This window comes from Barbatula barbatula (genome assembly GCF_947034865.1).
Source record: "Barbatula barbatula genome assembly, chromosome: 10".
In the NCBI taxonomy this organism is placed as follows: Eukaryota; Metazoa; Chordata; class Actinopteri; order Cypriniformes; family Nemacheilidae; genus Barbatula; species Barbatula barbatula.
Genome location: NC_136773.1, coordinates 21,889,219 through 21,912,591, shown reverse-complemented (window position 1 = coordinate 21,912,591; position 23,373 = coordinate 21,889,219). Strand labels below are relative to the sequence as shown.

Below are 23,373 nucleotides of genomic sequence, written 5' to 3'. Positions count from 1 at the left end.
CGTTGCCATGGGAACGGACCGAACACGTCACGCGCTCAGGCGATTCAGAGAGCGGGAACCTGTAGTTTGACACGAAGAGCGTTTCGACGATTTTGTCCTTTTAAAACAGCTACAAACACGTTTATTTTAGGACTCGAACACATTTTGTGTTGCAGGTATGAAGCATCTTAAAACAGATTTGGGTCGTGATATAAAAACGCCACAGATTTAGGTCAACGCTGCGGCGTTTGGCTCTGTAAAATTGTACCATAATGTTTATTAATGGTACCATAACATCTTTTATGATTTTGTCGTAGGCTCCGGGGATGTTGTAAGTGGAAAAGGATATTTTGAGGATCTCGAATGGAAACATGGAAGGTCAACATCACACATCAGTTGATTCATTTGAATAATAACACTATATACTAGGATTGGCAAGTTTCAAGTAATCTTGATTCATTAATATACTATTTGAGATACATTTATTCCAAATGTATATACTGGATATAATTGTAAATGTCACATATTCGAAAGTCTATGTACGCAAATGACTGTTTGTAGCATTAAGTTCTGCTTATCGATGAAAGACTGGTTCCAGTGAAATGTTTTGGCGACATCTTTCTTTATAACATGCTTTTCCATGAGACTTTTGATTCACATTTTCAGCAATCAAGACAGATTTACGTCTTTTACTGGAGTGTCTGAAGTACCAGATGAAATGGCCTGACTCCCAGAAACAAGCTCTCCTCACCATCCTCTCTATCTGCAAACATAACGGTCCGCTTATTAAAACACACACAAATGACCCGCTGCTCTCTCACATTGGGTGCCATTGTAATGACACTTTACCGTGCGCTGTGAACGCTTGTCTTTGTGCAGCGGGTCAGTATGTGGAGTTCTTCATAGAGATCGGAGGGATTTCATTCATCTATAACCTGTCAAAGTCTAGCTCTTACTCTGAGGTTAAACAGACTGCTCTTTTTACACTCGCATCCTTGGCTGAATTATACGGTACGTATGTTTTTACGACGATTCGGTAAAATATATCAGCTGTGATTTAGTTAAAAACCCATTCCCTCTGTCTGCAGAAAGCTGCAAGCAGACCCTGTGTCGGGAGGACACTTTTCGTGATTTGGCGCAGCATTTGGAACAGGAAATGCCTTTGACATACAAAAGAGTTGCAGTGTATATGCTGGGTGTACTGGTTGCTAACAACAGTAAGTTAAGTCACGTAGAGTCGGTAGAGCACACATTGTCAATTTTAGATTTTGTTAGGAATATCTCGGATGCAAGGAGTACCGAGCAGCGTGTATGTGTATATGCACACACCACATATCATTTATATTTTCATGGTTTTTATTTCAGGATGTGGACAGACTTTTGCTAAGACCTCCAGGTGTATTGAAGTCTTGCTCAGTTTGTTCAGGTACACACAAAAATAAAATCTTTGATACTATATTCCACGTGTAAAGCGTAATTGGGCTGTAGGAGCCCATCTGCAGCATTTAAAGTCACAGCTTTAGGATCATTTCAGTTTTGTTCAAGTTAACCTCAATAATTGGGAAACTAACGGAGAGTGCAAAGTCTTGAAACGTAACGGTAAGAAAATAAGTGAAAATGCACTTCCATTCTAAAAACTTAATGTTCAAGGAAAGGAAAATCCAGTTGCTGTTGGCTGAATTCTCTAGGATCTACGAAGAAATTCACAAACAAAACTGTCATACACTCCCTGTTTGGAATGGGTTTAAAACACAGCCCGATGTTTTCAATAAATCACAGGGCTGCAAATCTGTGATTCGGAAAACATCTGAAAATACACTTAAATACTCCCACGCTGCTCAAAAGAATCGCCTTTTTGTTTTTTCTTTTATGCCACTTTCAGGAATAGTTTTCCAGAGCAGAATGAATCTTATGAGCAGACACAGTTTTGGGCCGCTGTATTCAGTGCTCTCTGTGGCTCTGTGAACAACCCTCAGAATGGTAAGACTTTATGTGGAACTCTATGTAGAAAATAAATGAAAGGAAAGCACAAAGCCAGGCTGTGCATGCAGATTTAGCGAGCAAAGTGTCAATCATAACTCTTAAAGAGTGGAATGACTGGCACTTTTGCTGGTGATAAGCTTTGAATATACATTACAATTTCTTTGAACATCTGAACCTATACTAGGATTCTAATATATTATTATATACATGTACGGTGATGTTTTCCCAAACACAATTTGATGTTTACACATTCACACTGTATTTTGTCTGTGGCAGAGGAGAATCAGAATGCCTGCACGTGTGCGTTTACCTTGATTATAACGTGGCTAGAGGAGGTGCCATTGCCCCGAGCAGAATTGGCACAGCCTATATGTTCATTCATTGGCATGACGGTGGCAAACAATTGTGAGCACAAAGCACATCAACACAAAATTATGTATATTCCCACTTTGCGTGTCGTTTTTTACACTTTTGCATTTTTGTACATGTTGTGTTTGTCAGCCTGTGCTCAGGAGTATTTCGTGTCAGTGGGAGGCCTGGATTCACTCTCTAACACTCTTAACAGAGTTTTGCCTCAGTCTGCGCATAGTGCAGCTGCTTGTAAGATGGCTACCGTAATTACTAAAACACTGTCCGCTTGCATCTCCAGCAATGGTAAGACATGTACATGCACGCACACCATGATGCATGTTTGATTGTTTTACATTCTGTATTTCTGTATCGTTTTCAGAGTGGTTGATGCCTTGTTTATCCAGTTTGACGGTTGTTCCAGGGCTGTTGTCTCTGTTGTCCAGTCCAAACCTTGACCCTCAAGGTCAGCTCGCTGTGATGGTGACGATTGGGCAGCTCACTGATGCGTGTGGTGAGTGTGTGTAACAGACAGGGGTCAACTGACACTAGGGATGTAACGATTCAGTCCGCTCACGATACGATTTATTTACGGTTTATTTTAACAAAATGAGTTGAGACAAATTAGAAGTGAACAACTGCCCTTTTATTATTTCTCAAATGCTGCTTTGTAAAACAAAATATATGTTTATATCAAGTAACAAAACTAAATTGCAAATTGAAAACCAATTCCAAATCAAATAAAACATGAATAATAAAAAAAGTGTCTTTAATTTGAACAAACTAAGACTTTGTCTGTGCTTTTCTTGGATTTTTTTACATATAAGAAATAGCAGCATATCCACGTTTTCCAAGTTTACTGTAAACACAGCGGCACCTGCTGTTCAAAACATGTATTTTTTATTGATTTAACATCTAATCGAACTTACCCATTGATTTTCAATCAGCTCACAGTGAATCATTACATCCCTAACTGGCAATGAAGGGTTTCCAATTGTCATGCTTTTGCTAAGTTTGAATATAATTTTGGAGAAATGTTGAATTAAGAGAGTTCCTGTAAGTGTGACGACATTTAAACAGTTTAATTCATTACAGAAGAATATGAGAGTTGTCGAATTTCTAAATGCATAAAACTTATTCTCCCCTGAATGTTAAACACTGTCTTTTATCTGCAGTGGATCATCAGTGTCAGCTTGTGTTGTCCGGAGGTCTGACTCAGATGATTTTACTACTCACTGAGGCCAATGATGAAGAGATCAAGAGAGCAGCTATGTTTGTACTTTACAGTTGCAAGAGAATCAGTAAGTTACAAATACTTCACACTGTACCGCATTAGCATGCTGTGAAATTTGCCAGATGTCTGTCTATCTGTTTTTCTGTCGGTCTACAGTTCAACAGCGTATCTATTTATCATATCATAATCATTTTAAGGTCTGTTTAAGAATGATAACTATAATGATAACGCTAATATTAGCATCCACACCAAAGGACAATAACATTAGATAGACATCATCATAAAAAAGATGAGGGAAGAGCGGGGTGTCAAAGCACAATAAACGCAGTCCAACATTAATTTTCCACCATACTGTATACTTTATAGTTTATTATTGTCACACACTCACGTATTTTCTCTCCCACACAGCTGAAATGTTATGTGGAAGCATGTCTGTAAAGCTAGGAGAGGAATGTGATATGAAGAGACACTGGCAGTCAGCTGCTGACATTCTCCAGAGATTACAGCAGCTAGAGAAAAAGGTGTGAATGTGTATTGTGTTTGCAATGAAATCCGTATAGTGTATGAGCCAAAAGACTGATGTCATTTAGTTCAGACTTTTTCTAAACTTAAAGGTGGGATGACACACACACACAGTTTCTGCAAATTTCATACTAATCTTGAGGACCTATGCAGTAGTATTGCATGCGTCGTATCTTAGAAGAGTATTTAGTTTTATCAAATTTATAAAAGAAAGATACAGCTGTACGATTGAAAAAGATGAGCTGCTGGAGGCAAGCAGGGGGGTCAGAACTACAACACGAGCACACAATATCATCGCATTGTCCCTTTCTGTTGTTGACATTATACACGTGGACATATGACTTAGTTTGACTTACCGCGCACGGTTCATGTCGGGCATGTTTTAAGTGCTCGGCCCGCTCCATTTATCAGTTTCACACGATCTCCAAATCTAGCGTTATATCCACTGTTTTTATTACATCCATCACTGAAATGCCGTGAACAAACAATCACACCTCAAATTCTCTCATTATTGCAAGAGTAACGAGCTGCAGCTGAGGCCCAAAGCGCAACCAATCTTGATAAGCGGGTCTTTCTATCGCTCGTGGGTTGGCGCGTGGGCAGGCTCTTTCTTTCGCTGCTTTTCCAGGATAATTGCCCAATAAAGGAATAGGAGGATCCCAGTTACGAAACATATGAGAACATGTGACTAAGAGCATTTAGAATTCACAGTGTGTAAGTCTTCCTTGGGCACAAATTCCTTAAATACGATTGATTTTTGTTGTTTTGTTAAGCTTACATTTTATCCAAAGTAGTGAGGGTGCTGCAAACTTATGTAATGTCGGCCGAGCTAACTCAGGTGAACAGGTCTGCGCTTCAGTCTAAAACTGAAGCCTAAAACATTTTCTATGTTATTGTATTGTCGTGAAACAGCTGAAAAGAGATGACGAAAGCCAGCACAGCGGGCAGGAGTCGGGCTCATCGGTGATACATGATGAAGAATGGTTGGAGGGCTCTGTCATACGCAAGGTCAGAGATCCTCATCAAGCAAGTGAGGTTTTGTGTCCGGATCAACCAACAACAAATCCAAGAACGTATAACCAAAAAAACTTTGTGAGGATCGTTTATCGTACTTGCATGCTCGGATTTAATGTTATAGCTTTGTGCTCACAGTGTACATTTGTGTGTCTGTATGCAACAGGGTATCGGAAAGCATGGGAGTTCTGCACAGTATTTCGGCCCTTCCCAAATTACTCTTTTTCAACACGGCAGCTGTGAAAACGACATTGAGGAAGGGAAAATGACAGAACCTGAGAGTTTGACTGAAATGAGCAATGACCGGGAGACAAAGACAGAGAAAAGGAAAATAAAGTCTAAAACAGTAGTGAAGAGATTAAGGATGATCGCTGCCCTCAATAATACACACTTGGAAAGCGATAAACCTTCTCAAACCTGCAACACTCCAAAAGGGGGCGGCAGAGATACAAAGGGGTAAATAAATGCTTTGCTTTGTGTTTTATATATCGTTTGTAATCTCTTAAATGACACTTAAATTGTGCACAGGTTTATTTAAAGCAGCATAATTTGATATACAGTATTATACACCACCGTAGTACAAATGGCAGATTTTAATACTTCATTCGGATTGCTAACTTGCATATAGCAGTGCTAAGATTTCCTCTTTAGTAAGCACCACTAACTATTCCAGAAGTCACATTTATGTCAGTGGCTTTTCAAGCTCGAGTCAGTGATTTTATTTTCTGCTCTGGGAGTGACATTAACTTCTGCGTTTTATTATTTTTGGGTTTTAGCCCAGATATTTTCAAACATCCTGATCTCGGGAAGAGAGGCCAGCGCACACAGACTCTCTCTGATGGTAAAACTTTCTATCATTAGTGCACAGAAAACCCTTTGATTGTTCTTCACTAAACTCAGGGGTTCCCCTTATGCAAATAAAATATTTTATAAATAGAAATATTTAGCTTGCTGTTCGTTTGAAGGCTTGGTTTTCAGATTTTTGTGTCTGTTTTCAGATGAGATCTCTCTGTGCTCCGAGTTGTTGGACAAAGAAGTTACAAGGTTTCTGGAGCCACCATTCACCTCTAAATCCAGCAGCTTACGCTGTGCAGGTGCGTGCCTATAAACGCACGACAGGTTGAAGTACTCTACTGTACACCACTCATTGCATGTCCCTACATCTCTCAGGCTGTGTCAAACTTATGCACGAGGTGGACAGTCGTTCCTTTGGCGCTGTGATGCGTGGCTGCAGGCATCACTGTGACTTTCATCAGGTGCTTCAGGAGGCTGAGGATCATTACAGGAAAAGTCACGAGTTAGAGAGGGCTAGCCACACTCCAGCACATGCTCACATCAACACACACAGAGAGGAGACAGAAAGCAGAAAGTGGGACAGATGTAAGAGACTCGCTCTACAGTCTTTCGCAACGACTTTGGAAATGAGACAGATGGCCCAACCTCGTATATCATTGTAACTTTTGTTTAGAAAGTGGCTGTGATAGAGAGAGGCTTGGTAAACCAAACACACCCTCATCACAGCGCTTGGAAGATATATTCTTATTGTGTTAGTCTGTTTGCAATTTGTTGTATGTCCCGTTCTTTCGTTTCCCAGTTTGCATACTTTGTCAGATTAAACCAAAAGAAGACCTCTTCACATGCTGTAATAACATTTTTCTTAGTTCATTTTGTGTTGCATTTCTGCTCTTTAATTCTCAGCGTTTTCTCCTCAGTTTTAAGTCTAACACCCCTGAGAAGGCAGTGTGAAAAAAGGGGTAAGCGATGTTTTATTTTCCTATCTGTCGAATGTGATGGAGTGAACAGCGGGTTTAAGAGTCAAGGGGCAAACATCTATAACATCTTTGCTACTGTAAACATGAGCAAACCTTCCCATAAGCTTGATAAATTGTATGCCGATGAATAAGCTTCTACCGTTCCATAACATCTCATTTTTTCCACTTTGGTCAGTGCTGTTGACATGTCTTTCCATCTTTGCCTTTAATTATTCCCTCTTGTCACATTTTTGTCTTCATCTCATTTCAGCCCCCTCCTTTGCTGAGTATTACTGTCTGCGTGTTGTTCAGTTGTTCCTCTTTCCAAAAACCGCAAGACTTCCGCTGCCATTTTCAAGTTATATTTTTCGTTTTGACCAATGTGTTGGTTAAGTTTAACTATTCCACTCTCTACATCTTTCCACCTAACTCCGAATAAATTCAAAGGATATAACATGTGCACACAGATACTATAAACACACAAAAGGGTTTTTGTCTGGAGTTGGTGGGACAATGTGTAATGCTGTTGCATGTATGGACATACTTGGTTTGAAGGATTTTTTTGTATTTATTAGTTAACTGTCTACAAAACAATTGACTTCCGTTTGTAATTATTTAAGTGAAAAGGACCTAATGGCTTGTTCTAATTGTATTATTTAAATTTATTGTAATTTGTCTCTCTTTTCCGTTTATTTTTACAGGTTCATACATTGAAGAGAAATTAGTTAAGAGAGAACTCGAGAAATCATTTGATAAGTGCTCCATAAAAAGTGTACGGTATTCTTAGTTTTAGTTATATGTAAATGCATTTTATGTTATCCTTGACCTTTTAGGGGCATTGTAAATGCTAAGGTAGTCATAAGGCACCTAGATGACATTTTTCCCAACGTCATGAACGATAAAAGATCAGTGCACACTATATAAAGATCAATTTTCTGAGCAGACAGGTCATATTCACAAATGCCCATTGTTCTTAGTAAACAGATTTGTGACCAGAATTGTAACTGTTTTTGTAATTGGTAGACTTCAGGCAGACGGAGAGACAGGAAGAATTGGTCTGCTGAAGAGCTGCTCTACCTCAGTAAGGGTGTGAAGAAGTTTGGTCATTCCTGGAACTCCATCCTCTGGAAATATCCCTTCCAGAAGGGACGCACCAATGTAGACCTGGCCAAGAAATACAAGTGCATGCAGGTATGCCATGGCAAAAAGACCAATTTCTAAAATATAACCAATAAATGTGTATTGGAGGTGTTAATGTTAAAGGTAAATGACTATTAAACAAAGTGATATTGGGTATTAAAGGGATAGGGCGAGTAATGCATGGACTATCCCTTTAACCTGAAGCCCACACATTTATAACATGCTAAAGATGTATTTATTTTGGCGTTTGTTAACTGTATGACAGCTTACTGCGGTCCAGGGTCCAACTGCTGTTTGTAATGAATGTATGCCCCTGGGCTATGGCACATCTGGCTTCTGTCACAGATTGTGCCAGTGTTTCCGGTTTCATTTCCCCAGCAGTGCGCTCTCGGAATCTTGATTCTGTTTTTTTGTATGTTTTACTGACAGAAAGCTGAAGCTCAAGGTCGGGATCGGTCTTATGCTGGAAATCTCTAATGTGTACCCAGGGACATTTGAAATGGATCGTCTTGTTTTCCGTTATCACACTGTATGCATTTGTCGATTTTTGTTAACGTCTCGTTTATTTGAATTGTGTGTTGATATTTAATAGATACAGTAACATATATTTTGTAATGTGGATATTTTGTTTTTGGATTGCATAGTTTTTGCAAAAAAGTTTAAATGTGTAGGCTTTCTTGCAAATGGAAAAAATATTTAGGTTTATATAAAGATTGATATATTTTCTTTGCTCAATTATATTTATGAGACCAAAAACGAGAGACAAATGGAGAAAGACATTTAGGTTTATGTAAAGATTGTTATATTTCTCTTTGTTCAATTATATTTATGAGACCAAAAACCTATGTTTTGTATAGTTGTCTGTTACTGTTGTTTGTTCTGCTTGAGGTTTGTGTATATCGTATTATATGTATATAATTCAGTGTATTACGTAAAATATAAAAATGCACCATGTAACAGTGGTATTTTCCACAAAGCTCATATCATCTAAATGTATTACATAGAGAATGAGACATTTCCTTGACATTTCAGTAAGAGAGAATATGGCTTAATATCTCATCACAAACTTCACTATGTTCGCATTTAGTACAAAATACTCCGTGGCCTGATGTTTATGTGAAGCTGAAGTTTAGTGGGATTAGAGCCATAGAGCTGACCTCAAAAAAAAAATCTATCTGTCCCATGAGACCTCTTCTCTGGAAAGAATGCTGCCCTTCCTCCCCCAGGAGTACCTCTGAGAAAACTTTGAGATGTATGCGAGTGTGAGAAAAAGAGATGTTGTGCATGTTAAACATCTTAAAACGAAGAAATATGTAAGAATTTCCTATACCGTCAAAGTGTGTGCGGTAGGATAGTTCACACATTTTTTTTGTTTGTGTTCCAACATATTTCTAACACCAGTGTATATGTAGTGACGGTTGTATCAATGAATGCGGTTTGCACTAATCTTTTATTCAGATGTTTGGACAAAAAACATGTGAAGACATGAATGGGTGAATCAGACTTGAGTCACAATGTGTACTTGTATTTTAAAACTTTGCTCCGAAAGACTGAAGATCGTACATTATTGTGGTTTCTTTACTTGACTTTACTACAATCACTTTTTATTGTACATTCTTTAACACCTTCTCTTATCGCAGACGAATCACTAAGATTAGATAAAGCACCACTGAGCAAATGTCAAAAGACCACTGGTTTGCTGTATTTCCATGTATAGACTATACATTAGTAATGTTCATTGGTGTTCATCTGCGGTAGTTTGTTTTCATTCTTTGATACAGCTTTCAACTTTTTCATGACTACATCCTAAACTCTTAGAAAATGGAAAATAAGATAATGTTTTATTGTATGATTAGTATCATTGCTTTTGTCTTGCTCTGGCATGCCATACTCGCTTCTAATGAACTTAGCGTGAGTTTAGTGGTTTATATAAGGTCAACTGCTCCGCATGCCTCCTGTCTCACATCTCCTAAAGTGTCTGAGAGATCCGAGTTGGGGATTGTCGATTCATGGGTCAGTTTACGGTCGAGAAGGTCGGCTGAGGGTGTCACCACCTTATCCGAACATTCCAGCAAATCCTTGTTCTCATTACTAATGATGTCTTCCACCATCTGACTGGTTATGGTTTCGTTCTTCACTCTATCCTCAGAGTCGCACTCAGGAAAGAGGGATTCGGAGATCGGCTGAGATTTCAGCAGAACATCCAAGAGGGTGGATTCGGACTGGAGGGGTTCAGAGCCAGAAGCAGAGAGACTCGCCAACGGTTCAGGCGTGGACGATTGGAAACTCTCCGGTTCTTGTTCTGGAGCAGCAGGTTCTTTTGCGTTCAGGCCGACCGCAGCGAATGCAGACTCCACTGCTTTCATACCCTTGTTTACAACATCTTCCACCGGTGCAGAAATCTGCTCAGTCACCGTGTTGACTGTTTCCTCTACAGCTTGTGTAATTGTCTCCAGAAAGCTGGTCGATGAGTCAGGGTGTGCTGTTGGTGTGTCATTTTCTTGAACCTCGTCTTCGGGTTTCTGTTCTGCAGTCTTGGTCACATCTTCTGCTGCGTTCTGCTCCACCCCTGTGCCCCCTTCACTCTTCTTCCGACTCAGCTTCGCTCCCATTCTGGCCCTTTAAAATGATAAAAAGTCAACAACACCACTATTAAAGGCCAGTTTACTCAAATATAACCAGTCTTGTAAGTCTTCAGCTCGTCTATATTTTTATGGACGAAGCTGAATTGCAGTGTGTGGTGAGGTACTTTTGCACAAATGTATTTGCGTATTATATACATTGAGTATATAAGAAGAAAAGTTTGCACAACAGTAGTTTAGGACAGTTAATGGATTACATTAATTAAATGTAAAAAAAAGTACAAAGTTAACTATTGTGGGTTACATAAGTCAACCACACCTTCCTCCAGCTGTGTTAATGCAAGAGGTTTAAAAAGAATAACCCCTAAAGTCCAATGCTGAACTTCAACAAGTTACATTGACTTCCACTGACGTGGCATCAGAGCTCATGTTAGTGAAACGAAGAGAGAAAGAAGAGCTGGGAGTTCAGTTCCCACATACTATAATCACCGCAAAACATTTTCTAATATTACTAAACAAAAAAGTGAACGTCGAAATGTATGCATGCAAATCAAATATTGTCGACATACCTTATTGAATGTGAATAAACAGAGACGCGGGCAGAAGAACGATCTGGGATGGAGAGTCAGACTGCGAAGGGAGGAAAACTCCGAGACGGTGATGTACGAACGGCGAGCGAGCCGATTCACTTGAGCAGATTCGTTTGATTGATTCACTCGACCCGATGAAAACCTTTTTGGCAAGTCAAATATTTTGGGACATTTATATGAATTAAATAGTATTTTACAGCACGGAGGAACAGTCTGGGAATATATTTTGCAAGAAATAATACTAAAAACATCAATTTGTAATCGCATTAGAAGAGTGAACAACAGTCGCTGCGTGTCCGCGTGTGAGTTACGAGTCAAATGAACAGGCTCTTTTTTACCGATTCATCCCAAATGAACTGATTTCTCTCTCTCTCTCTCTCTCTCTCTCTCTCTCTCTCTCTCTCTCTCTCGTCATTCTCCACGGGACTTTTGGAAATTTGCGTGTTCTCCAAACCGCCCCTTCTCTCCTTGTCCTCGCCACAGGGTCAGCGATTAGCCTGCGCATTAAAGTGTGACTCAATCGAGTCGTTTTCTGTCTCTTTGTCATGCACAATTGATTCAGAGACGACTAGCAGCACGTTTTTAATATCACGGTGTGAGTTCGTCGTATTTCTCATTTCAAACATGTTTTTTTTGTGTGTGTATTTTCTTTAAACGCATTTGGATTTCGTCAAACGAGCATATTGTCCACAAGAGGGCGCCATGGCGCTTTTAACAACTTTCCTATGTGTTCCTACAGGGGAAGAATTGTATTGTTTTTATTCTTAATATTGTGTATTGTGTTTATCACTCATGACATTGAGGAAGAAAAGCTTCTTATTATACCTTGTATTTACGCCTGAAGAACCTTTTTTTGTGCAAAAACTGGATTTTCTGTATGTAACCATAAACACGGACAAAAGAGTTCTTCGAGCTTTTTTAAGAGTCAAGTCAACTTTATTTATATAGCGCTTTTTACAAATTGCATCCCTGATGGCACACGTACATTTGGCGTTTGACGTCTCCACCTGCAAGACATCTGGCAGACGCTGTCTGCTCATCTGCCCTACATCTCTGAGACGTCATATAGACCTCTAGAAGATGTCGGTAAGATGTGTATGATTTAGAATGGTGTTTTGCAGATGTTTTAACACGGCAGATGTGGTCCAGATCTTTGGCAGACATCTTACAGATGTACCTGTGCTATCTGGGATTGTTACAAAGCAGCTGTACAATAAACATATTGACTATAAGCAAAACATATAAGGTTAGGTTAGTTAAAACAAAAAGGTGAAAACACAGAAGACAGACACACACACACACACACACACACACACAAACGCTCACAAAGATGGACACGCAGATATAAGATAATGAGAGAAAAACACAGGTCAAATATCAAACAGATAGATAAGAGTGTATCTGAAACAGTATTTCATGCTTTATATTTAACGAAAAAGTGTTAATTAAAGCATTGAATAACGTTTAACATTAAACAGAAGCACCGAACCACGTATAGTTTAAATTCTCATGTCATCTCTGTCTAGTTTCTTGTTGTGAACATGTGCAGTCATGTGTTTTTGTTGTAGGTGATAGCAGCTGGTGTTGGCAGCAGTAATTGTACAGCTGAAGCCGTAATTGCAAAGCCACAGAAAGTGTTTGTGTGATGAGGGGGACGGAGAGAGATGAAGCTGTTATCACTCTTAAGACTCTCAATCTCTTCATTTCACTTCTCTCTCTGTCTGTCACTGCATTTTCACGCTGGTGTTTGGGAAGGAGCTTTTGGCACAGCGTGTCAATACCCAGGGATGATAAGAAACAGCTGTGTTAAAAGAGAAACAGTAGCATGTGACTTTGTTTTCCAACACTGTAATTTGAATTCCTTCCTGTTTTGAATTATTTCTCACCATTTAGTTGTGAGTTTCTGAGGGCACATTTTCTTTTGGTTTGATTGTTTATTACAGGAGAAAAGTGGTTTAATCAAAACGATAAATGCCTCAGAGTTACGTTCAGTCATTCAAAGCACGTGTTATGCACTGGGTTTTCAATATTGTGCCTTTGATCACATGTACAGCCATAGACGGCTTATGTAAGCCTCAGATGTGACATTTTATATTTCTACAGAAATTATTACATTTCTGAGTTCGCATTTCATATTCTGACAAAGGTTACAAGCTTGAATTCTAAAAGATTTGATTAGCTGTATTTGTGAGTCACTAAACACAAAACACTAAACACTAACACTAAAATTTGCAAAGTTTACATTTTCACGGTCACAAGACTACAGTAGAATAAGAAGTCACAAATAAATAAATGAGGTCGTATATATTCAAAGCGGTGTATGTGTGAGTATCTGACCTCTTTGGTGTGAGTGAACTGCTTGTGGCTTTAATGTATTTTTAGGGTATTTTTAGTCTGAGGGGATGTTTAGAGATTTGCTGAAGATTGCTTGTGCCATCAGGACTTTGGTCAGAAAGAGTCTATCCATCTCCCTCCCCATGGTCTCACAAAGACACGCATTCCTCTGGATATGAGATGGATAGATAGATAGACAGACGGATAGATTTGTGTGGTTATATGCCAGATGCCACACAGCTTTTTGAAATATCTGAAGAAAATCACTTGATCGTCTTTGATGTCATCTTGGAAACAGCCTGATTGTGTGCTGTGTCACATGGTATATTCTAATCCAGAATGCTTCCTGGATTTAACCCCTACAATAACATACAGTATGGCTATACAGGATTTATCTTCTGTGCCATACATTTGAAATCCATCCATTCTCTGCTAGTATCATTGCTTATGTTACAGTGATTTGTCATCAGAAATACAGTTGTTGTCTATTAGACAGAAAGAGGGCAATAAGATAAAACCGTTTTGATAATCTGAAGGATGTAAAACCCTCGGCTGGTCTGCGCTTATAGATGTAATATGTGTGTGTCTGTCTATCGATACCTTAAGCATCTCTGGCCCTGTCTTGTACACTTTCTTTCTCTCTCTCTCTTTTTCTCTCTCTCTCTCTCTCTCTCTTTTTCTCTCTCTCTTTCTCTCTCTCTCTCTCTCTCTCTCTCTCTCTCTCTCTCTCTCAAGCTTGCGTCGCACTGTCTAGGTTGACTGGCGGGTCACGCAGTATTTCCCTGAAACACACACACTTCCACACATGTTATGTGCTACAAAATATCATGTCAGAGTTTTTGAGACTAAACACATTTCTTAAACACATTCCTTTCTTTTTTCTCTCTTAAAATTAATTCACAGTAAATCGACTTGCAAATTCTCCCTCTCTTTTTTCGTCTCTACAAAGCAGCAGATTAAAAAAACGATTTTACTCTTTTCTTAATCCTTCAACACTCACAACCAGACGCAACAGCGAGATTTACTTAGATCCGCAAACCCAGCACACACAGACACTCACACACAGACACACACACACACACACACACACACACACACACACACACACACACACACACAAACAAGACATGAAACTTAGACACTGCAAAAATATGCCATCTCTAACGGATGCTCTTTTAAAACATTTTTGAATGGTATTCAATACATCGGAGTTCAAATGCCTTTTTTAGAGCGGTATTACAAATTCTACTTCATCCATAGTTCCTGAGATTTTACAGCAGCAGGGGAGGAATTATAACAGGAGTCAGGCACAGGACGATTGATGTTTAACTCGGCACACTGCTGAAAATTCTTTTTGTGTTTTTGAAAAAGTGAAGTACTTGGTTTGAACGTTCAATGTCAACCCAACATAAAAAAAAATGTATGACAACTCTTTATTTTATTTATCAGGAATTGATTGGATCGAAAGAGGGATGTTCTGTAGAGGATGGAACCAGGCAGCAGGATAACTTTTTAGGCATTATTTTTAGACATTATTACATTTTGATAAAGATAAGAAAGACTAACGTTTAGTTTTATTTGGAATAATCAGCGCAAAGGATTTGTACACAATAGAGTGATAGATTTGCATTGATAAAGTAAACAGGAGCTGTTTTCATTTAACATTGACTTATAGGGACAGTTCACCCATAAATAAAAATGCCTGTTTCCATCATTTACTCAAACCTTCGAGTTGTTCCAAATCTGTAGAAATGTCTTTGTTCTGATGAACAGAGAGAAAGATATTTGGACGAATTTTGGACCAAACAGTTCTTGGCCACCATTGAGTACCATAGTAGGAAAAATGACAATGGATGTCAAAAGTCCCCCAGAACTACATTCTTCAAAATAACGTATTTTGTGTTCAACAGAACAAAGACATTTATAAAGCAATTTTTCCTACTATGGTCGAATAAGTAAAAATCTGTTAGTTAACAGTTACATGTTGCAGACTGGCTATAATATTCTGAATTTCCTAATTTAATAATTTGTCTGTCTTTGCTGAACACCAGCACACTTTTAAACCAGATGTATGTGCAATTGCATCTGTTGCATGTTTGTTTATTAACTTAATAATACATAATTCACATCACTTTACTCATTTTAAAATGTTAACTTCTCAAATAATTCACTCGGTTTGCACACTCAACACTTGATTTCACTAAGATCAGGTGACACTGTCGTAATCCCACATTTTAGCGATTACTTGTTGACTTCACTGTATTAAAGTTGCTTCATTGTTTCCTTTAGGACATTGTAAATGAATGAATCTCTATTCTCAGGTGAGAATAGAGAATAGAGATCTCATCTACTGTCACTGATGAAAGTCTGAACTATATTTGAATTGCAAATGCATGCCATCACACTTCAGTGGCAGGTTAAGTTATTTATGAAACCCTGTTTCATGTTAGCTGTCAGGGTCATGTAGAACCTCGAATAGAAAATAACTCTTGATAAAGTAGTGGCTGTATTTTATTCGCTATAAAGCTCCAGAGGCTTTGATAAACATTTTCAGTTTTTGTCACACCGGATATTTAGTCAGATCTACTTTTGAAATGTTAAGACTGGTGTGTTTAACATGCCAAGCTGTTATCACAAAAGGTCGCCAATGAATTATCACAATTTTGACATTTTACATCAATTATCACCTATTTTAACATGATTGGAAAAGGTAAAGTATGCTTTATGTTTTCATAACGCTTGGCAACTGTATGAATTCTTTATTAAAACATCTCATGATTATGAATGAGGTCACGTGGACATGTTTTCTCTTTCGAAATCTTCCCAGAGCGTCTAGTGACGTGATAAAATGAAGGATTTAAGGCATCAGCTTACTCGTGCCCGCTTAGCGTCTTTCAGCCAATCGCATACGCGTACCGTGCTGATGTCTCGAGATGTTTTACTATTCATTAGAACAGCTTTCTATACCACAATCACAATGCAAACTCGATGAAGACCGATCTTCAAGTTCACAGAACACAGCTTTCTGCACTGAGAGTCGACACGTTTGGTGCTTTCCCTGTTAAATGGATTTTGGGAATTTGAGAGGAAATGTTTCGTTTACAATTAACTGTCTCATTTTGGCTTTGAAAATGTAGACAAGAGAAAAAAATATTCTCCCAAGAACAAAAGGGTTCAGTCGAAGTGGAAATGCAAGAGGGTGAGTTAACTTTGCTTCATTGTTGATGTTAATATCGACGTTTCTTTGTTAAAGAAGAACCCTTCAGAATAGGATGCCCACTGGTTTTTGCAAGTCCTCAAATTTGGAGACTTCAATACACTTACCAAAGTCTACCATAATAGAGTGAAGGTATCAAATGATTAGACAACGTGTTTTCTTAATGAAACTTGACTTGTATGTCACGGTCATGCAGTAGGCACACCGCGTGCTTTTCTCTCAGAGTGGTGCTGAATGGACAGCTCCCGCTGCGTTCATTGAGGGTCTCAACCGCTGACGGACCCTCGAAGGATAAACATCGAGATCTTTCAGGGTTATGTGCTCATTACGTAATCTGTATTCATGACATCATCCATAGAAATAACGAAGGCATTTATATGTCACAACCTTTGACTGTAGACAAAACAAAAACTGTTTGCTATATGGAATCTCTTAAAGAGATTGCTTCCCTTTATATTTTGCATGATTTTAAGTGTCTAATGTCTGTTTTAGGTATTATATCTGTGCACATATTATTAATAAATGATAGGTTATATACTCAAATGAAATGACTCATACTTTAATTAAACCCGAGTAATTGAACGGAGCCATTTTATTTCATTATAATCATTATGTCCATATTTTCACAACTGCGCTGTTGCTCTAATGGAATTACCTTCTGCTAACCAGACCGTTTCTATTCAAGTTATACAGAATATAGACGAAAAGTTTTCTATATGTTGCCGGCTGACATTTAGTCATTTAGCAGACGCTTTTATCCAAAGCGACTTACAAAGAGTTCAGGGAGCAATAAGCGATATCATACAAGAGCAACAGTACGATAGGTGCTAATACAAAGTTACTAGTTTCAACAAAAGCTAGACCACTACCTGTTGAGAGAAGAGAGAGGGTTGGTGTACTTTTTTCTTCATTTGTCTGTCAAGTATTCACAGAAGAGGTGATGTGTAGTTTGTATTTGTTTAAGGTATGCTTTTAAACGGATTGTCTCTGGATGTCCATCCAAAAGTGAGACTGACACAGATTTCAAAAGTGAAGTTACTATGTGACCACTGTTTGTGTTGTCTTGCAGTCTTGTTTCTGCTTATCCTGATAGAGGAGGGGTTTGCATTGGCACAGAAAACTCAAGGTTGGTACATGTACATTCCTACAGCTGTGACTCTCGAGACCCACATGCAGAGATAGAAGCAGAAAATGGCAAACGAATCTGTTTATTTAAAGGAAAAGTCTGTTAATTGTATTCTTTGTCTTGAATGTCTTGAAAGTGTATCTTCATTATGTGTTTGTGTGTGTTTCTTTCTCATAGAATTGCCTCAGAATGTGGCGGTTGAGGATAAGAAGCCGGCTCACTGTGGGACTTTAATCCAGACAGCCAATGGAGGATCATTCAGTTCTCCATACTACCCAAAGACCTACCCTGCAAACAAGGAGTGTGTTTATATTCTGGAGGGTACGAGCCTCACACCTACAAGAACGGAAATGATTCATCATTTTGTCTTATTTGTTTCATTGTGTTAATTGGTCATTCTCAGACCGGTCTGTTATAGACTGATTCTTTTGAGGAATGTTATGAACTCTGTTTTACTGTCTCATTATCAGCCCATCCACGCAAGAGAATCCAGCTGGTCTTCAATGACCTGTACTACATCGAGCCGTCCTTCGAGTGTCGCTTTGATAACATTGAAATTCGTGACGGGCCGTTTTCTTTTTCTCCAATGATCAATCGTTTCTGCGGTGCTCAGAGCCCAGGAGTGGTCACCTCTTCTGGACGCTTCATGTGGATCAGGTTTATCAGCGATGAGGAGTTAGAGGGACTGGGCTTCAGGGTGGAATATTCATACACTGCAGGTACACACAAACACGCATTCACACACTGCATGATATTTAATGCATCTTGCAACTTTTCTCCATTTGTAAGTGTGGTTTTGTTCCAAAAACGTGTCTAGATCCTGATTTTCATCTTCATGTTGGAGGACTTCTGAATCCCATTCCAGGTGAATATGAAATAGCTCACGTAAACTTTGTTAAATGGTAAAATATGACTTCCACTTTATTAAAATACTTTGTCCGAGGTAAATCTTTTGAGAAAACGGTAAGTTGGCATTTTTGTTTGTTTGTTGCATTTTTGACTCATGCAGTGGTGACGGGGAGCAGGGATTTCATAGTTTGACCTGTCAAAGCAGTTGAGATGACTTTTTTGGAAACCACCTGTTGAAAAGTCTGATGAAGGTTTCATTTTATATTGGACAATAGCAGCGTTATAATACGAGCAGTTTTAATTTAAGTGTTTAACCATTAAACCCTCACATGACACTGTTGAAGTGGCAGACTTCCCTGTGTTCACTGCCCAATTTAAAACAGCCTTATATCTACTAACTAAAAAGGTTTCTTAGTATGTTTTCATCAGAATTTCAGCCCACACACTTTCTGTTTCAGTTGCTCGATTACTGGACCCAGCAAATATAAATGTAAATGAAAACTATAGCGCACACGTTATGTAAAGTCTTGAATATTTCAGCGGCCCAGACTTTATTAGAACTACACTTCCCATGTGATATCTGCACTCTCAAATACCCTGTAGGTATGAGGTTATTATGTTTCAATGTTATTTGTCTTCCCGATGTGTCCTTTTCTCAGACTGTCAGTTTGATCTGTCTGGATCAGATGGTATAATCCGATCTAGTCAGGTTGAGGAGGAAAACAAGGTGAAATCAGGGGAAGCAATAGACTGTATATGGACGATACGAGCTCCACCTATGTCTAAGGTTAGTGATGTATAGTGGGCCTTCCTGCTTTAATGACAATGCTATATGTAAAGACTAAGCCAAGTATGTCATTTTCACAAATAAAACCTCTTCGAGGTGATACAGTACCTCTTTCCTTTGCGTTATAATATTTACATTACTTATAAAATAATAAATATAAATAACCATAACTGGATTATGGATTCAAATAAAATGTATTTAGTTAAAAAATATGAGAAATACATGAAATATTTTAGCAATCGATGAACGAAATATTTTACTGCAGACTGCAAATTGGCCAATCAGAATAATGTAATAAATCATTATGTTTTTGTATATGTACACACTCTCTCTCTCTCTCTCTCTCTCTCTCTCTCTCTCTCTCTCTCTCTCTCTCTCTCTCTCTCTCTCTCTCTCTCTCTCTCTCTCTCTCTCTCTCTCTCTCTCTCTCTCTCTCTCTCTCTCTCTCTCTCTCTCTCTCTCTCTCTCTCCTCTCTCTCTCTCTCTCTCTCTGCCTCTCAGATCTATCTGCGTTTTCTGGACTATCAGATGGAGAACTCAAATGAATGTAAAAAGAACTTTGTTGCGATCTATGAAGGCAGCAATGCCATTGAAGACCTTAAGGCCAAATTCTGCAGTACTGTTGCCAATGACATTACTCTTGACAATACAGTTGGTGTGGTCCGAATGTGGGCCGATGAGACCAGCAAATTGAGTCGGTTTCGTATGATCTTCACGGTCTTCGTTGAACGTAAGCTTTCCTTTAACGTACACTCACAACTTTTTTGTACATTATCTGTGTGAAATGCATTTGTCTATGAATTATCTATGACTGCCAGAAATGACCTGACAATTGACTTGTTGTCCCGTGAAATGCAGTCTCTCTTTCAATTTTTATTCAGTAGGTCTAGTAGGTCGTTTGAAATTGTACGTTTAATTTGATTTAGTAAAGTAAACTCAATAAATATTAATAAAATAAAATTAATAAAATACTCACAATCAGACTGACCAATGGTACAATATAGCAGTGAAGATGTTTGGTTTAAGAGCTCCACCATGTGAAGATTATGAGAATTACATCATGTGTCTGTCTGGCATCTCATTAATGACTTGTTTGGTTTGCAGCCCCATGTTTGGCCAACACATTTTTCTGTCACAGCAACATGTGCATCAACAACACGCTGGTCTGTAATGGTGTTCAGAACTGTGTGTTCCCCTGGGACGAGAATAATTGCAAAGGTAAAAAGTGTAATTGTGCAATTTACCTGCATGTGTCGCTATTGATGCCTTTTTCATTTAAATGGGAAACCTTACGATCACATTTGATAAAAAAGAATTCATTAGAAGTACAGAAAATGTTTGATGTTTTCTATCTCTCCCTCTCACACAGAAAAGAAGTCTAAAAGTTTTTTCCAGCAGATGAGTAAAACTCATAGCACCGTCATTGGAGTGGCTACTGGTGTGGTCTTTCTCCTCCTCCTCATCTCTGTTTTCATAGAGATGAAGCAGCCAAGAAAAAAGGTGACTGTTTAGATCAAGAAATTGCTTCTTTGAATAAGAAAAAACATGCGTAAAATCAAACTAATGCCACTTTTTAGTGGCCTGGGCTCCACAAGCTCTGAATTAAAAAAAATAGTTCAATTTAAATGTATTATGTTAAGTAGGCAAATACTACTCAGAATTGGTGCAAGGTAAAATTTTGCATTTTGCATGATCTACATAACCTGTTTCATGGATCTGAAGGTTTTAAACCGCAAGAGTTTGTTCAGTGCGGCTGAGATGCAGGAAGTCCTTGAGCCACCTCATTATGAACTCTTTTCCATGCGTGAGCCCGAGCTATCGGATGAACTGTCTGAGGAGCTGGATACCATGCAGAAACTCCGCCGGTCTTCCAACGCGTCCCGTTGCATCCACGAGCATCACTGCGGCATGCAGGGCAACGCTGCATCCGTTGCTATGGCAACCAGAGCACATCAATTTGCTCAGGCATCAGAGGAAATGAGAGGCATCGCAGGGGCCAGAGGTTGGAGCAGTTTCCATGAGAGCAGAAGTGTTTCGCGGCCGCACACTCGCAGTGTGCAGAGTCTGCGTGATGTTCTGGAGGACGGAGAGTTGGGGCTGGAGGAGCGGGTTATGGAGGAGATCGGTTACAATGATGCTATGGCCCGTGGAGGTGTCTTGATGATGCGTAACCATGCCAATCCTGTCCAGCAGCGCTCCCTCTCCATAGACTTCTGAGTGAGGGGAAAGTCAGCTGATACTTTGTCATACTGTATGTAACATTATAGTAATATAATGTAAAACTTTTTACGCTATAATCCTCTTCAGGTACATGATACCTCGTCGTTTTTTGGTTGCAAATAATTGTAGTCTTTCTGTACAAATGAAATCAACATTTAAGAAGTGTAATTCCAATCATTTTGTTAGATTTTATTTCCTCAAAACTCTTTGTGACTTCCTCTCGTTCTTTTATCATTTCAGGCCAAGTCAAATAAGATGTTAGAAACCCAGAAACCTGGGAGTGGTAATCGATGATCAGCTAAACTTCACAGATCTGTAGATTCATCCAAGTCCTAGTCCAGACCGGACAATTGCAATGCGCTAGTGGCTGGACTCCCAGCTAGCACAACCAAACCTCTACAGATAATCCAGAATGCAGTGGCAAGAGTGTTCTTCAATGAACAAAAGAGAGCACACGTCACTCCTCTCTTCATTAAGTTGCATTGGCACCCTATAGTCCCTCGCATCAAATTCAAAGCTCTGCTCTTGGCCTACAAGACCACCACTGGTTCTGTACCCCCATATCTTCACTCGCTAATACAGACTTATGTACCCGCCAGATCCCCACGCTCTGCAAACGAACAAGGTTCTAGCGCCATCCCAAAAAGGGAATCTATTTGTATACTATGGTAGGCTGAATGAGACCGTTTTTTACTGCACTTATGCTTTTCGTTGTCCTTATGTTGTTCCAATTACTTTTATTGTTTACCTAATCTGTGAGTCGCTTTGGATAAAAGCGTCTGCTAAATGACTAAATGTAAAATATATAGGCATTAAGATGTGGACTAGAGATGCCCTTTTACTTTAACCACACTAATATATGACTTAGATTGGAATTTACATGGGATTTTTATGTCGTGTTGTGCACAGTGAGGTGTAATGAAAAGGAGAAGTTAATAATTTGTCTAGTCTTGTTGATAGCGTAGCATACATGGGACTGTAATTGAGCTGTGAAAATAAACATCACATTTCAAAATACAAAATCATTGCTGTGTAGTTTCTTTCATTTTCACTGACATAGTCATTCATATAGAAATGTATTTTTATATGCAGGAATAATTACTTTTGATTGTTTTGCAAAATGTAAAAATCCCCTTTTCCAGTGAAATGAAATGTTTATTCAAATGACTGCGGGGCAGAAGAGTCCCTTATAGAATTTCTTTATTTTCCAGAAGTGTATTCAAAGTATTTCTCCTTTTTGTTTTACAAAGATCACACTGACATGCACACAGTGTTAGGGATCTTTTACACATCCAACGAGTTTCTTTTAGTACGAACACATAATGTAGAAATACATAATAGAAGATCAAATTAAATCTTTCATTTTTCAAAAGCATCAGAATTGCACAGTTGTAGTTTATAACCTTAGCCTTTATGACTGTGGACGTCTTCACCTATCTGCCTTACGTCATTTCTTCTTTCAGATAACACATCTCATGAACAAATCCTCGCCTGAATGTTCCTGACCGTTGCAAAATCTTTGCTCTACCACGTTTCTCACACTTTTCTACTTGTTCTTTGCAGTTGTTTCATGTAGCCTTATTTTTCTATTCTGTATCATGTTATTGTATTGCCCTTTCCCACGTTTTATGTGTCCCAATAGCTGCTTTCGAATACAGGCACACGTTCTACATTCTTGTTTATATGTAGTTTGTTTG

At 38.8% G+C, this 23,373-nt stretch overlaps 3 protein-coding genes across 7 annotated transcripts; 2 read left to right on the top strand and 1 right to left on the bottom strand.

Annotated features, from left to right (window-relative positions):
- The first annotated feature begins 7 nt into the window (after window positions 1–7).
- terb1 (telomere repeat binding bouquet formation protein 1) lies at window positions 8–9,545 on the top strand. 4 transcript variants are annotated; one of them, XM_079466535.1, is made up of 21 exons: window positions 8–155; window positions 297–357; window positions 646–756; window positions 859–990; window positions 1,068–1,196; window positions 1,345–1,405; window positions 1,862–1,959; window positions 2,239–2,367; window positions 2,464–2,616; window positions 2,693–2,824; window positions 3,486–3,611; window positions 3,953–4,065; window positions 4,979–5,158; window positions 5,247–5,536; window positions 5,857–5,921; window positions 6,079–6,174; window positions 6,251–6,460; window positions 6,793–6,834; window positions 7,533–7,603; window positions 7,855–8,022; window positions 8,401–8,951. In XM_079466535.1, exons 2-21 carry the CDS (start codon window positions 351–353, stop codon window positions 8,446–8,448), a joined length of 2,361 nt encoding a protein of 786 aa, XP_079322661.1. In that variant the 5' UTR covers window positions 8–155; window positions 297–350; the 3' UTR covers window positions 8,449–8,951. The 4 variants fall into 4 exon arrangements, 2 of the variants coding, with proteins under 2 accessions (XP_079322661.1, XP_079322662.1); XR_013787254.1 differs by lacking the exon at window positions 7,533–7,603; XM_079466536.1 differs by lacking the exon at window positions 6,251–6,460 and having other exon boundaries at window positions 10–155; window positions 8,401–9,545.
- LOC306899938 (uncharacterized protein) lies at window positions 9,391–11,193 on the bottom strand. Of its 2 annotated transcripts, none has more exons than XM_079466538.1 (2): window positions 11,123–11,193; window positions 9,391–10,590 (listed from the first exon to the last, which is right to left on the bottom strand). In XM_079466538.1, the coding sequence occupies exon 2, from the start codon at window positions 10,581–10,583 to the stop codon at window positions 9,897–9,899; it is 687 nt and encodes a 228-aa protein (XP_079322664.1). In that variant the 5' UTR covers window positions 10,584–10,590; window positions 11,123–11,193; the 3' UTR covers window positions 9,391–9,896. The 2 variants fall into 2 exon arrangements, with proteins under 2 accessions (XP_079322664.1, XP_079322665.1); XM_079466539.1 differs by lacking the exon at window positions 11,123–11,193 and adding an exon at window positions 10,873–10,957.
- A 5,234-nt stretch (window positions 11,194–16,427) lies between these two features.
- Window positions 16,428–22,689, top strand: neto2b (neuropilin (NRP) and tolloid (TLL)-like 2b). Its single transcript, XM_079465495.1, has 11 exons — window positions 16,428–16,676; window positions 17,764–17,820; window positions 17,998–18,141; window positions 18,291–18,539; window positions 18,638–18,685; window positions 19,329–19,456; window positions 19,958–20,186; window positions 20,561–20,674; window positions 20,826–20,956; window positions 21,179–21,707; window positions 21,917–22,689. The coding sequence occupies exons 1-10, from the start codon at window positions 16,667–16,669 to the stop codon at window positions 21,671–21,673; spliced, it is 1,605 nt and encodes a 534-aa protein (XP_079321621.1). The 5' UTR covers window positions 16,428–16,666; the 3' UTR covers window positions 21,674–21,707; window positions 21,917–22,689.
- Window positions 22,690–23,373: the final 684 nt, after the last annotated feature.